This window comes from Dipodomys spectabilis, unplaced genomic scaffold, assembly GCF_019054845.1.
Source record: "Dipodomys spectabilis isolate Male_0828 unplaced genomic scaffold, ASM1905484v1 ptg000085l, whole genome shotgun sequence".
NCBI classification, from domain to species: Eukaryota; Metazoa; Chordata; class Mammalia; order Rodentia; family Heteromyidae; genus Dipodomys; species Dipodomys spectabilis.
In genome coordinates this window covers 9,203,634-9,219,764 of record NW_024870762.1, presented here as the reverse complement: position 1 = coordinate 9,219,764, position 16,131 = coordinate 9,203,634, and the positions used below count along the sequence as shown (strand labels likewise).

Here is a 16,131-nt window from a genome sequence, read left to right as displayed (position 1 = left end):
GTAGCTAGGATTACAGGCATGAGTCACCAGTGCCCGGCTTCTCTTAGTTTTGTTAGAAGCTTACCCCTTTTCTTCATCTGCTCAAAAGAAAAAAGAATCTTCTTTGGGGTTTTATGGATTTTTTTCCATTTTATCAATTCATTTTGTATCTTTATTTTGTTTCTTATACCTCTTACTTTGCTTTCTAGAACTATAAAAAAAGTGTATTTGAATATATGGTTTACCAGTATTTTTCCTAAAAGAAAAATTAGAAATTGTCACTTTATATCAATTGAGATGACATACAAATCTTGGAACTTTTTCATATTATATCTTAGAGCAATGTTTTATTCTACGTGTTTATCATTCTCCAGTGACTACAGTTGGGAAAAAAATCATGATAACATATACTTGCCCAAATGGTCAAACATATGTAGAATGAGTACTCATGAATGATGGCATAATAGATGTAACCAGAGTCTTAATTCAGAAATGTTTATGTTTATTATTTGGGGATTGAGACAGGATCAGAAGGAATTGGTGAGATGCTAATGTTAAGGTTATATTCAAAGTGTGATCAGGGCCAGGTGCCAATGGCTAACACTTGTAGTCCTAGCTATTCTGGAAACTGAGATCTGAGGATTGAGGTTTGAAGCTAGCCCAGGTAGACAAATCTGAGAGACTTTCATTGTCAGTAGAAAAGCCAGTAAAAAAGCCAGAAGTGGAGGTGTGCCTCAAGTAATAGAGCACCAAGTATGAGCAAAATAACAGTGTGAAGCAAGAGCTCAAGACCTTGCATTTAAGTCCCAGTACTGGCATCTATATTCAGACCTTTGTATTATGAGAAAAGATATTGATAACACAACATTCTCCCAAGTGGTTACAGGAATGGATCTTAATCACTTTTAGTGGTCCTAGCTCCTCCTACCATTCAGAGAGACTGGGTAGAAAGTAGCCTACCTGAGCCCCACAATAGCTTTGATAGGGGCTTACCCCTGTAATTCCAGCTAGTTGGAACTAGGAAGGTAGAGATGGAAGGATCACAGTTTCAGGCCAGTCTCCATCCCGTACCCTCACCTCTACTTTCCACATTCACAGTACACATACATAGTATGACACCAGAAAATTAGGATTCACTAAGTCTCCAGTAGATACACACATACATACATACACACACAGAGAGACATAGATTTGACAAATATTTGGTAAATATATATTTATTAAATATTCACTATTTTAAATGCACTATTTTATTCTCTGTGTTCTAAGGGTTGAGAACCAGTAACCTCTCTAGCCTCAGGTTCCCGGAGTCTTTGGTTGTGATTAACTCTTATACAGATAATAGCATCTGTCTGTGGTACTTGCTATCTATTAGTATTGCATTGCTAATGTTGTCTGGGATTTATTAATGTTTTGGTCATTGCTATTTTTATCTCCAGTTACAGTTTATGAATTCAGGGAATTTTCCCAGAACATAGCCTCATTGGATTGTGTGTGAATGAAATGCTCAGGTCCTCCAGTTTTATTCATGGTTAGTAAATAGAGGCCAGGAGTAACATAGATTTATAATTACCGAATAGCTAAGATTGTTTCTTGTGCAGCTGAACTCTTGCTTTTGGTATTGCTTTTCCCCTTCCATCTATAAAGTTGGATTGTTTGCTGTGTCATGGAGTGGTACAGGTTAGCCACCACTTCCTGTTTCCACTAGAGAAAAGAAACCTCATAGATCGGACTGGGGATTGGCTTTAAAAAATGCTGCCTGTTAAATTTAGTCAGGTTTTCTAGCTTAAAAAAGGTGGAATGGAATTGGAAGTTTGAATCATTAATAAGATACTATGCCTTATATCTGGTTATCATTCTAATTTTAATTGTGTTTATTTTTTATGGTATTGGAGATCAAGCATGCTGCAACCTACATATACTTCCAGATAAAATTAAGGAGTGTTTCAGACACTTTTGTTTCTTCCCATCAGAGAAAGAAGGGAAAATGGTATTTGACTAAGAGTCCTCTTCCTTCTCTTCTTCCTTCTCCTGCTCCTCCTCCTCCTCCTCCTTCTCCTCCTCCTCCTCCTCTTCCTCCTCCACTCCCCCCCAACCCCCATGATGTATCATGTGGATTCTACCTCTGTGGCTTTGTTTGAGCTCTTTACATTATGCAAAGGTGGTGACATCTTAGCCAGGGCTTTTGTGACTGCTCTCACATAATGTTGAATTCAAAGGCCTCATTTCTTCTCCAACCTGTCACCTTTTCTCTTCCCTGTCATTCCATTCAATCCTGTACAATTAGGGATGATTATGTGTTAAGATTTTAAGCAGAATTAGAATAAGCTAATTACTAATTCCCTGCACACAAACTATGAACTGAATAGATGTACACTGGATGTGAAAAATATAGAAGTACCCTGTGGTGAAAATATAATTACCCCAGGAGGGAAGATTGGAGGTGGAGGTGTCAAGCACAGACTTGATGATCTGTTTATCTGGCTCTTATAAACATGCATGTTGCCAGGTACCAGTGGTAGCTCATACCTGTAATCCCATCTACTCAGGAGGCTGAGATCTGAGGATTGAGATTCAAACCAAGCTCAGCAGAAGAGTCCAGTAGACTCTTATCTCCAATTAACAGGGAAAAGACAAAAGTGGAACTGTGGCTCAAGTGATAGAAATACTAGCCTTGAGCAAAAACCAAACAAATAACAACAACAACAACAACAACAAAAACAAAGCTTAGCAGGACAGCTCTTAGGCCTTGATTCAAGGCCCAGGACCAACACAAAAACAAAAGTGCACAACAACATAAACTCATGCATGTGCACATATATATGTATGTATGAATATATGAGCATGACTCCTCTGAGCAGCTGTGATCTGACTTAAGAACCCTCAGGGAGGAAATGGGGTTGGTTAGTAAACACCTCCAGGTATAAACCCTCATGTACAATAGTGCTTGCTGCTTTTTTTCAGGGAGTAGAGTTTTATGAATCCCGTAGATTACCCTATAGAAGACAAATGCAGACTTTGCCTAGATAATTTTAAAGGCTTTTACACTAATGTCTTATAGAATGTTAAAAATGAGAATATAATACTCCTCTCCCCTCTCTTTCTTTGGCACTGCTAACTGATGTAGAGGCAATATTTTGAAATACATGCTGGCAAATTCCTCTAGGGTATCCTATGACAAAGTAACATTGGTAGGACCTTATACTTTGGTCTCATCCTTGTGACGAATACCTTGCATTACTTTCTCTTTTTAACATAAATAGGTTCAGAGATAGCTTTAGTTTGGCTCAGTTTAGGAAGATCTAAAGCAGACTGTAAAAGGTGATTTATTCATGGAACTGCTTAATTGTATATATACTGTTCATGGAACTGCTTAATTGTACATATATTGTTCCCTCATAGTGTTTTTGTGTTAAGTAAAAACAAGATTGAAATGTGTGAGAATATTTTGTTGGAGTCATAATCCAAGATGTCTGCATTTGCATAATTAGCATACTTTTAGAATCAAGATAATGCCATCTGTTTTTGAAAACAGCAATTAACATGGATTTTTAAAAAAATGAAAATGTATCCATCATCAACCTGTCCCTTTTGTGACCTACTCTCCTCTTCAGGTTGATTTACATTTTGGTGGAACCTTGGGTGTTGAACTCAGGGCTTTGTGTTTGCTTTGGTGGATGCTCTACCATATGAGCCATGCCTCCAGCTCTTTTTGCTTTAATTATTTTTTTGAATAGGTCTCAATTATACTGGGTAGTCCTGGACCATAATCCTTCTATTTACAGTTTCCATGTAGCTCGAATGATTTGTGTGCACTGCTGTGCCTAGCTAAAAAGATGAGTTGATATGAGGGTTTCATGAACTCAAGGAATCAAATCTCACTTCTGCTCTTTCTCCCACCCTCCCCAAAGTAGAAGCATTTCCTTAAAGTGCCTGCTAGTTTACAGCTCTCTGAAGATTCTTCCACATAGGTAGAGAGTAGGAGCGTATTAGAAACATCTGAAAACTGAAGCAGATGTTTCTAAAGGCCAAACTGGTAGATTCAAATTGACCTCCTCCTCACATATTATTTTCACCAAGGCTTTCTCCTGAGAAGGAGTCTCAACAACATCTCTCATATTCCTGCTTTCTAGTGTATGCCTATGTCTTCCTGTGAATACCTTAGGACAATATGTTACTTTCATTTAAAAAAAGAATCCACATTTTTCAAAGATAAAAAATGGTGTAAAATGTTTAAATGAAAGTTATTATTATTTTGCCTGGGAGCAAAGGAAAAATCAAGGGTTTATGAAAACTTCAACCTTCCTAAGAAGAGGAGATATGTAGAAAGGAATATATTAAAATAGCAGAGTAATAAACTGTCACATCAGGTTCAATGCTAGGCAAAGACTAACTCAGACCAAAAACTACTGAGAATGAGGTCACATAGATAGTCTCAAAAATAAGGAAGAATTAAGCCAGGTATAGTGGCCGACACCTATAATCCCAACATGCTTACTTGGCTTGCATGCACAGCTAATAACTCATGATGCAGCCATGACTCCAGCTCAGCCTTTTCCTGGTTATTTTGGACATTGGAGTCTCAGATTTTTTTTTTTTTTGCCTGGGCTGGGCAGAATCATAACCCTCTTGATCTCAGTCTTCTAAGTAGCTGGGCACTGGCACTGGGCATCTACTTCCTTTTTAAAAAATAACATTTGTATTTTTGAGTCAAGATCTTGCTTTATAGTTTGGGCTGGGCTCAAACTCAAGATCCTCTTGCTTGAGTGCTGGAATGTAGGCCTGTGCCACCACACCCAGACCCAAGGAAGTGCTTGTTGAAAAGTTGCTATTGTAATAGTGTATTTCTGTGTGACTGCATCATTTACCATGTTTAACATTCCGAAAGGAAGAGATTAGACTCCTTATTAAGAAGTATCCCACCTTGTTGTTGCAGATGGTTGTGGAAACTGAGAAATGCAACATTTCCATGAAGATGGCATCTCCAGAAGACGTGAGTGATGTGCTGGCACACATTGGCACGTGCCTGCGGAAGATCTTTCCTGGCCTCTCTCCAGTGTGAGTTTTCTGGGGGAAGGCTTAGGAGAGCAAAGGTCTTGTTCTTCCTCAAAATGCTAAATGCACACATACCTTCCTCTTCCTCCTTCACCTAGTTCCTCTCTCAGACTTCTTCTTCTCTTTGACATTAAAAAGCATTCAAGTCCTTGGACTTTATCTCTGAGGTTTTCTGTTAGGACTGTGCCTTATTAAAAAAATTTGATGAGGGATTTGGCAGTCCTTTAACTTGTACTCATAAAACTAAAACACAAAGCTTTCTAATGTAACTCTGGATTTATCCTAATATGATTCTACTCTGAGCAATTAGCAGAATGCCAGGGACTGAATATTTATATTAAGGCATCAAGTATAATATTAACTTCATAAGCCAGAGTTGTTCTTCCTTTTTCTTGTTGGTTTTTATTTTTTTAACTTTTCAGTGAGGGTATACTAATAAAACTAACTAAAAAAAGTAGGTACTTTGAATTTCCTCTTAGTTTTCTGAAATACACATTAGGGATACTAGTAAATGTGTGTGTGTGTGTGTGTGTATAAGAAAGAGAGAGAGAGGGGGGGAGAGAGAGAGAGAGGAGAGAGAGACTGGACCTTGAATTTAGGATCTCATACTTGGGCCCTCATGCTTTCTTTTCCTGCTCAAGGCTGATGTTCTACCACTTGACTCATACTTCTACTCCTGGCTTTTTGCTAGATAATTGATGATAAGAATCTCATGGACTTTTCTGCCTGGTCTGGCTTTGAACTGAGATACTCAGATCTCACCCTCCTGAGTAGCTAGGATTATAGGCATGAGCCACAAATGCCTAGTAGACATTGGTAATTTTTGTTGATACATGCTCTTTCTTAGCACTACTTTTTTGTTAATTGTTTCAAGTCTTGAATAATAGAGTTTACAGTTGGAGAGTGGTGGGAGGGGACTTTTGGGAGCTGTTTATAGTTATAGTACATTTCCCGATAAAGTGTCTTTCAAACCATTGGGGTAATGGAAGGGGACTCAGTGGGGTTCAGAACTCCCTTTCAACCTCTATCTTCAGGAGATCTGCTTGGCTCTGTTCAGAGCTCTCCACTTTGTTGTCTGTTTTCTCCCCTCCAAAGAAGTGAGCATAACAGAAGGGAGAGGCTGGCCTTGCATGAAATTTCTGGGGGTTCCTCCTTTCTGAAGCATGAGTCTGAGTGCCAGCATGGCTAGGTTTTGAGGTTTTGTGAGGTGGAAGGGGTGAGCCAGGCCAGTCCTCGGCTCCTGCCTGGCTAGAATTTCTGGTCTTACTGATCTCTAGTCACACACATGTGTGCTAGGAGGTGCCTTGCAGGCCTGTGGGGGTAGAGGAATAATCAGTGTTGGCAATGGGGAATACACAGAAGTAAATCTTCCTTAGGAAAGGTTTCCACATCATCCTTAAAGTCAGTAGAGGGCTATCTAGATAATGGTCAGTTCACAGTAACTACAACTCACTTCCTGTGAAACTATTTTCTAGTCATATGACTGTCTCCAGTCACATGTTCTCCTTTCATTCCAAATGAACACTGATGAAAATAAGAAAATCCTTAAGCACAGCCTTATTTAGTAAGGTCTTATATCTGAACTTTAAGGGACACTTTAGAGCAATATCTTTCTTTCTGAGACAGAATCTTTGTAATGAATTAGTCTTTCTCTGTAATGGGTGAGTATTTCTCTGTAATCCATGGTAGCCTCAAACCCAAAGTCTTGCCTGAGCTTCCCCAAATGCTGAGATTATAGGCCTGCTCTACTCTGCCCAACTTTATTTTCTTTAAAAGGAAGATTTATGTGTTTAATGGCTTAGCAACGTGTGGAGGAAGGAGTGCCAGTTTGTATTATTTTTGTTTTGATACACATAATATTTTTTCTTCTGAGAGAACATTTACTATGATAGTGTTCCCAGTCATCCAATTTCCATGCAACTTTGTGTAAAAAATTCAGGTAACTAATATGAAACAAGTATTAAACAGTTGTCTCCATTTCTTGAGAAGCAGTTGCTCCATATGTGTTTGGTTGCTCAATTCCACAGATCTCCACTTCTACCTTTGGTCTACTTGTTGGGCATCTTTGCAAGGATGTCCCTAAACAGCTCATCATCAGTAGGTCCCAAACTGAACTCCCCTCAAAATCTGCTTATGTTTTATAGTCTTTCTGAGGGAATGGCTTTGCTCTTCACATAGTCTCATGAGATAAGAACTGATTCTTATCGATCTCTTAGTCATTACTCACATTTGATTGGCTGCTATGCTCTTTTCCTATTATCTTTATATCACTTGGTCTGGCATTTTATCTTGCTTATCACTTTCACTGCTGTAGTTCAGAGTCTCACTTTCTCTAGGGCAACAATTTTCTGATGAGTCTCTTTAACTCTAGTTCTTCTCCATGAGACTGATCCTTTATACTGTCACCCATTATCTTTCTTTTGTTGACGTAGTATCAGTTGAATAATAGCTAGGCTTCCTGATAAAATTTAAGTTGTAAGGCACAGAAGACCTATTGAACAGCACAATTAATCTTTTCTATTTTTAACACCTATATATGAGCTCCAAATCATGACAAACCCTTTATCCAAGACACAGCTCAGGTATCCTCTTGTCTGTGAAAAGTCTTGTGGTTCATGTGCCCGTAGAGCCCTTTGACCACTTCTTGTCCTGGCACACATTGCATTGCATTATCATGATTTGTTTTTGTGTTTACACATTCAACGAGTATTTACTAAGTTTCTGCTATGTGTCCATTGGTAAATGGAAGGTGACTAGGGGGATTCTTGTTGGTTTTAAGAATGGGAAATGTTAAAGCATGTGCTTGTAATGAGGAGAATGGCCCGAGTCAGTCAGTCAGACAGACAGACAGTAAAAATTATTGAGATCAGTACAGCAAGATCCCGTGAAGGTGGGAGGGATACTGAGCACAGGGCATAATGGTTTCCTGTAGACTGGATGGTAGCTGCTTGAACAAAGCTCATACTTTATTAACCTTCAGTCCATAGTCATCAGAACACAGTAGTCACTGAACAAGATTTTGGATGAGCACATAAATTTCTCACTTTCACTGCCTAACACTTGCTGGATCATGTGACATGGGACCACATGGAAGTTAGGAGAGCCTGCTCCTGCCACCCAACTATAGATTCTTGAGCTGATATGACATGATGCAGCTGAGACAAGGAGTAATTGGTCATTCATGGGAGGTAAGCACAGATTGGCGTTGCAGGTGAGATATACCTGAGAAAGGATAGACAGGGTTTAGAGAAGGTAGAGAAAGGGCTGGGAATGTGGCTTAGTGGTAGAATGCTTGCCTAGCATGCATGAAGCCCTGGGTTCGATTCCTCTGTACCATATAAACAGAAAAAGCTGGAGGTGGTGCTGTGGCTCCAGTGGTAGAGTGCTAGCCTTGAGCAAAAGAAATTTAGGAAGAGTGCCCAGGCTCTGAGTTCAAGCCCCAGGACTGAGGGGGGTGGAGGGAGGATGAGGGGAGACTTGGAAAGAAATGAAATAATCTAAATCTTCTTGACTTTCATTTTTCTTCCCCACTCAACACACATAGTTAGCTTGTCATAATAAATCCTTAATATTTTGTGACTGCTATGGTATGAATTTTACCTTTAAAGTTTCTTAGATCGAATTACAGGATTTTTTCAGGGGAACATACAATTATATTGTATTGGTTACTGTGACCAGAGAGGAAGAGTGGTTTACTGTTTCCTTTCGCCTACATTCCTGATATTCCTTAAGTCAGAGCTGGCAGTGAGGGAAATATTTCCTGTGTATAAATAATATAGAATATACAAAACAAAGCTAGTCTCCTGTAAGGTCATATGTCCTGCTTAAAATAAATTGGAAGAATATGAAATTATGTTTGAACTCCTCAGCCTTCTTGAAGTCATTTGTCCCATCAAATACATTACTTGTACCTGACACAGAAACCTTTTTGTCAATTTCTGCTGGGAAACGATGAACAGAAAAGTATCTTATGAGCAGGTATCAGGAACTAGGAGAATCAAGAGGAAATAGAGCTGGAGAAGCCCTCACTTTTGATTGAAAAGTATAAGTTTTGGATACATACATATCTATCTATCTACATATATATATATATATATATATATATATATATATATACCCATACATACATATATATATATATAAATGAAACCATACCTGGATACACACACACACACACACACACACACATACACATACACATACACACACACACACACACACACACACACACACACACACACACACACACACACAAACACGAAACCATACCTGCAAAGGCCTGATTTTTCTGGTTTTACCCAAATGTAGTTCTGAAAATAACATCCTGGATAAAAATCAAATATGTAAAAAATAGTATGTATATAAGTATAATCAATCTTCTTATGGTCAAGAGAATGCTAGTAAGAAAGCAAGAATTATTTAATTAAAATTAATATTCACAATATTTTTCTATTACTTTCCCTATAATTATATATTAGGATGTTTTTCTTTTTCTTCTTTTTTTTCTGTCAGTTGTGGGGCCTGAACTCTTCTTCTTTTCTTTTTCTGTGGGCTTGAACTCTGGGTCTGGGTGCTGTCCCTGAGCTCTTCCACTGAAGGCTAGCCCTCTACCACTTGAGCCACAGCTCCACTTCCAGTTTTCTGGTAGTTAACTGGAGATAAGAGTCTCTCAGACTTTCCTGCCTGGGCCAGCTTGGAGCCACCATCCTCAGATCTCAGCCTCCTGAGTAGCTAGGATTACAGATATGAGCCACCAATGCCTAGCTTCCCTAAACTCTTTTGCTCAAGGCTAGTTCTCCTCCACTTTGAGCCATAGTGCTACTTCCACAAAATGACATTTTTAATTACTCATGCCTGTAACTCTAGCTGTACTGAGGGCTGAGATCAGAAAGATCACAATTTGAAGCCAGCCTAAGCAGAAAAGTCCACAAGACTCCATCTCTAATTAGCCACCAAAATGCTAGACTGAAGTCATGGCTCAAATAATAGGGCCATCCAGGAGCAAAAAATTTCAAGGCCCTGAGTTCAAAACTTAGTAGTAGTAGCACACACACACACACACACACACACACACACACACACACACACACACACACACACACACACACACACACACACACACACAAGGGCCATCCAGGAGCAAAAAATTTCAATGCCCTGAGTTCAAAACTTAGTAGTAGCACACACACACACACTCGCACGCGCCTCCCCTCATCAAATCACAAGACTATTCAGAATAGAAAGGGTATTTGAGGAACCCAGGCGGCGGTGGCTCACGCCTGTTCCTAGCTACTCAGGAGGCTGAGATCTGAGGATCGTGGTTCAAAGCCAGCCAGGGCAGGAAAGTCCATGAGATTCTTATCTCCAATAAACCACTAGAAAACTGGAAGTAGAGCTGTGGCTCAAGTGGTAGAGCGCTCACCTTGGGCTGAAGAGCGCAGGGATAGTGCCCAGGCCCAGAGTTCAAGCCCCACGACTGACCCCCCACCCCCGCAAAAAAAAAAAAAAAAGATATTGAAGAATACAAATTCATATAAATGAAATGTAAGCATCACCTCAAATCAAACCACTGTTAACATGTTTTAGTTAATATTCTTTGACTCTTAACTATCATCTTACCTTTAAGACAGAGATAGTGAGAGAAACATGGAAATATTTATAGCCTAAGTGTCATATAATGTTTTTACAGAGTTGTCTGTAATGATATTTTTCTTCTTGAAGCTATTTAATTTTGTTATGGCCTTCAGCTTTTTTTAATATAAAGGACCTTATCTATTTCTCAAAAATGAAGCTAGAAGCTGGGCGTCAGTGGCTCATGCCTGTAATCCTAGCTACTCAGAAGGCTGAGATCTGAGGATCATGATTCAAAGCCAGCCCTGGCAGGAAAGTCCATGAGACTCTTATGTCCAAAAAAAAAAAAAAACTGGAAGTGGCGCTGTGGCTCAAGCGGTAGAGCACTGGCTTTGAGCTGAAGAGTGCAGGGACAGGGCCCAAGCCCAGAGTTCAAGCCCCACGACCGACCAAAAAAAAAAAAAAAAATGAAGCTAGATTTTTTTTTTTGGTTTGTCCCCCAGCAAATGAAGTCATTGATACAGGCTAGAATTAATTTAGAAATTGTTAATTCAGGAACTTCCTCAGGCAGGCATAGACAAGTAGTAAGATCTTTTTCTTTCCTTAGAAGATTTTACCATTCAAAGGTAGTGTTAGGGAAGTTCCACAAACAATAGAAGATAGCAGGAAAATTGGCACCCTAACACTTCAGAGGAGAAAAGTCATTTAACTTGGGATGTCAAGAAAATGACATTTGATTTCTTATTCTTTTTATTTTTAAAGAGGGGGCTGGGCGGGGGGCGGGGTTCACTGTATGACTGCAGCCCAGCTTCTGAAGTCAGATGGCAAAGGTGGCGAGGATGGGATTGGAAGAGAGGGAGACTGTGTGGGTGCCATTTGTCTTTGGAGAGAGCAGTCAGCTCAACTTAGCTGGAGTTGGGGAGCCTGTGGTTACCACTGTGAGTTGAAGCTCATGTGAGCCCCAACCAAAGAGTTCTGAATAAGAGTCTTAAGGACAGGTACTAGGGAGCTAATGAAGGTTTTTGAACTTTGGGGTGAGGTATCGATTATACTTACCCGGGGGTGGGGGGTGGGGTGTTAGGTAAACTTGAATGAGGAAAGGCTAGGGCAAAACCAGAAGGTGTCAGGTTGGGATAGATCCTGTAGGGGATGACTATAGGTAAGTTAATTTATTTTTTAGTGCCTCAGTGCCTTCACTTGTAAAATGGGAATGATAATATTAGTGCAGGTTTGTGAGCATCATGTGAAGTCCTGGAAAGTGCTGACACAGTGCCGCTGGAGGCCACAGATGTCCGTCCAGAGCGGTGGGCTGGAAGGCCTGTACTGTTGGCATGCGGAATCAGTCAGTGTTGTACGTAACAAATTTCTCTGGTGGTTACAAGTTTCAAAAAAGTACACTACTGGGCACTAGTGGCTCACTTCTGTAATCCTAGCTACTCAGAAGGCTGAGATCTGAGGAACAAGGTTTAGTCAGCCTGGACAGAAAAGTTCTTGATATTCTTATATTCAATTAATCACCAATTAATCATCAAGTGATAGAATGCCAGCTTTGAGCAAAAATCCTAAAGATGAGTCCCTAGGCCCTGAGTTAAAGCTCCAATACTGGCATCCACCCCCTCCTTCCCCCAAAAAGTACACATACCTTGGTTACCTATCTGCTTTTTGTTTTTTTTATTTTTGTTGAATATTGTCAGAATCTTTCTTTCATTGGTGGGTGACCATCTAACATGTTTTTCTTATGCTTTTGGCATGCTTGATTATTGATTATTCTCTCATTGATGAGAAGCATTTGAAATTTGAGTGTTTATTATAACTTTCGTTACTACTGTAATAAAATGATAGTGCAAATCCCCCATGAAACCAAGGTGAACTATAAACATATGAGGTTATTGTGAGGAAAAGTGGTAAAATAAGAAAGGAAAGAGTCCCCCTGTGGTGCCAAAACATGGTCAAGAAGCAGGAAGGGAGACAACCTCAAGCAGAAAGGGCTGAGCATGTGCCAGGCCCGGCTGTATAGCAATCCTGTCCTGCAAGGATGAACTCAGTCCACGAACCCAGCATCAGTCTCTAATTCCCTTGAATTAGATTCCATTTCTACTGCTTTGTTGTTGCCACACTGGTGAACAAGCTTCCAGCCTACGAACCTTTGGGGTCCACACACCCACTTTCCTATTTGTCTCACTAGATTCCTGCCAAAGAATTTTTACCTTGTGTTCTTCCGACTTTTGCATACCAGATGTCTCTCTTATGTGTCATTGAAATAGCACACCCTGAGGTTCTGCTGAAACAAAGCAAGAATTTTTGAAAAGAAATGTGATGCCAGATAAAGTCAGACAAAAGTCCGGCTTGGTATGTGTGAAGCTTACTTGGTTCAGCTGTTTAAATGTGCTGGTTTGTATCTGAGTGCCTTGCTGTTTCTTTGTGTAGTGTCTAGCCTTACTTATCTTGATGAAGCCAGAAAAATAATTTCATCAAGTTACCAGAATGATACCATGGAACTAGAATGAATACCATTTTAATTGTGAGTGCCTTCTTCCATTCGGCCACACCCAAATTAAGACTTGGAGAATACTAATACTTAGTTAGAATGATTTTTTAGGGAGAATAGAGACACAACATTCTGCACTTTGTAGATCTTTTACATGTCCATACAATTTGAAGGAATTAATGACATTTGACATCAAGTGAGTGTTCCTGATTAAAGCCTCAATCATAAAATATATTAAAGGAAGGGTATTTCCACTGCCAGCAGAATGTTTGTAGTTAAATGTTTTGATGTGTGTTGGAGATTTTCTGCAAGAGTAGAACAAGTCAACCAGCTAACTTGTCAGACTCTAGAACATTTTATCTGGACTCTATCCAGTTAGAAAAGGGAAATAATTGAAATCATTTGCCTCTCAGTCTGTATAAAGTGATTTAAGAACATTAAAGACGACAGAGCATGATAGAGAGCAGAAAACTGTGTTCAATATGCTGTATATATATGAAAAGCCCGTGTCTAAAGTGACTGAAAATCTAAAACTTTTTGAGAGTTGATATGACACTATAAATGGAAAAGTATGGCCAGGCACTGGTAACTCTTCACTTGTAATCTGAGCTCACCAGGAGTTTGAGATCTGAGGATCTTAGTTTGAAGCCAACCTAGGTAGCAAAGTCTGTGAGACTCTTTTTTTTTTCCAATTAATTACCAGAAAGCTCAAAGTGGAGCTGTATCTCAAGTGGTAGAGTATTAGTTTTGAACATAGAAGCTCAGAGACCAATGCCTGGGCTCTGAATTCAAGCCCCAGGACTGGCACACACACGCAAAAAGAACAATATTATTAATATACCACATAAAACTACCTTCATGCTGTGTGAATAAAGCAAGTGTAAAAAAATTTTTTTTTTTTGGGTCCAGTCGTGAGGCCTGAACTCTGGGCCTGGGCGCTGTCCCTCAGCTCTTTAGCTCAAGGCTAGCGCTCTACTACTTGAGCCACAGCGCCACTTCCGGCTTTTTTCTTTTTGCTTATGTGGTACTGAGGAATCGAACCCAGGGCCTCAGGCATGCAAGGCAAGCGCTCTACCACTGAGCCACCTTCCCAGCCCAAATGTAAAAATGTTTGTGTTTAGACTTGCCTCCCATCCTCCATATAGTTCATTGTATATATGCAAACATTTCAAAAGCCAAAAAAGCTCCAGACTCTCTGGCACCAAGTATTTCAGGTGAGAATTTGCCACCTCACTCTCAAGACCTGTCATAGACTGGGGTGACTGACCTAGCTCCCTTCCTTATAGCTCATCATCTCTTCACTTCTATCCCGCTTTCCCCTTCACATCCACATCCTAGACCTTGACATCTCCTGGAACAATTTTTCCCATGGTGCACCTGTAGCTTAGTCATCCCTCTCCAACCATATCCTTTTATCCTTTTACCCACCCCTCTTGGCCTTTTCAAAGACTCGTCTGTGGATGCCTTGCTTGACTCTCTCCCTTTCTCATCTTCTCACCTTCTCATCATCCTGGCCACACCTCAGGAAGGCCTTTTTAACACTATTGTCCATTCCTTCTGTTCCCACTGTTTATCTGGCACACTCACCTAGAAAAGCTGCACCCGATAGCCACCCAACTGTCTCATTCTCCACACACATTTGGGCTATAGGAGAAAACACCACAGCTTTTCAGCTTCCCAAAGGAAGTTCATAACTTCACACTCTGCTGGCCTCTTCACTGTCCCAGGAGGTTCTTTCTTGATTTCTCAGCTAATTTCTCTATTTTCTGTTTTTGTCTCCATTTCTCCCATACAGGTCTTTGTGTATATTGCTTGCCTACTCACCTTAGCCACCTCTATTTATACTTTTCCATGGTTCACCATTGTCCTAATAACACAACCCAGAGTCTTTGGTTAGATCTGCAAGGCTCACCCTGGCCTCCCAGCCTCCTGATACTCCTCTCCCTCTCGACCACTATGTTCTCACTAGTTTCAACTACACCAAATTTCTGGTGAGTCCAGGCTTTCTCATTTCTAATGTAGGACTTTTTTCCTTTTCCTTTTTTGCTGGTAAGGAGGCTTGGACTCAAGGCTTTATACTTTTGCACTCTTGTTTGGCTTTTTGGCTCAAGGTCAGTACTCTATCAAATGAGCTATATCTCTACTTTTTGCTAGCTAATTAGAGATAGAGGCCCACAGACTTTCCTGCCCAGGCTGGCTTTGAACTTTGATCCTCCTCTGCCTCCTCAGTAGTTAGGATTACAGACATGAGCCACTGGCACCCAACTACAAAGGACTTTTTTGGCTCCTGACTCACACATTTTCCCTCTGCTCTGATTTTGTCTTTGTCTCCTGTCCCTCTTAGCACAGATATCTAAATGGAACATCTCAGATACTCCAGTATCTCAATCTTTTAGAGCATTGCCTGAATACTTCTAGACTCAAGCATTCCAAATAAAAGTTATTGTATTATGTATTGAAGAACATTTTCAAACTCCTTGCCCTCTCCTGTCCCTTTACTAGAGAATAAATACAGTGCTACTTCCTTGCCCACACTTCCCCTATATTGGCATCTTTCTTCCTGTATTTTTTATTTGTCCGCTTCTCAGTAGATTTCTAGTTTGTCAACAAACTATTTTATTTATTGTTGTCTGCCTTGTGGTTAGAAATAGGTCTTAATGCACTATATCTATTTGGCAAGTTTTTTGAGTGTATTAATGAATTGACCAGTTATTAATAAAGTGAATAGTGAGCAATAACTGCAACAGTGCCAGCTAACATTTTTATTGAGAATTTACCTTGCACCACAGTTTGTGCTAGTAACCTTACAGGCATTGCCCTCTTTCTCTTCCCAATTACCCTAGGGGATGAAGTCTTCTATTTTGTCAGTTCTATGAATAATAACACTTTGGAATGGTAGGCTGTGTTTTAGATCACTGCTCTGAATGTGTTGGCAGGGGCTTTGTTAGCTTCTGAGGAGGAGAAGGATAGAAGTTGGGAGAAGATGGATTGAGCTTCAGCCCTAGAAGAATTGTAGCCGAGGAGAAAAGACACTAAAA

General features: G+C 40.0%; 1 protein-coding gene across 3 annotated transcripts in view; it reads left to right on the top strand.

The window, feature by feature from the left end:
* Positions 1 to 16,131, top strand: part of Carmil1 (capping protein regulator and myosin 1 linker 1) — a 286,802-nt gene that overhangs the window by 125,611 nt on the left and 145,060 nt on the right. For all 3 annotated transcript variants that reach the window (XM_042683832.1, XM_042683831.1, XM_042683833.1), the window contains exon 5: positions 4,916 to 5,037. In XM_042683832.1, coding sequence (XP_042539766.1) covers positions 4,916 to 5,037 — 122 coding nt within the window. The remainder of the gene's footprint in view (positions 1 to 4,915; positions 5,038 to 16,131) is intronic.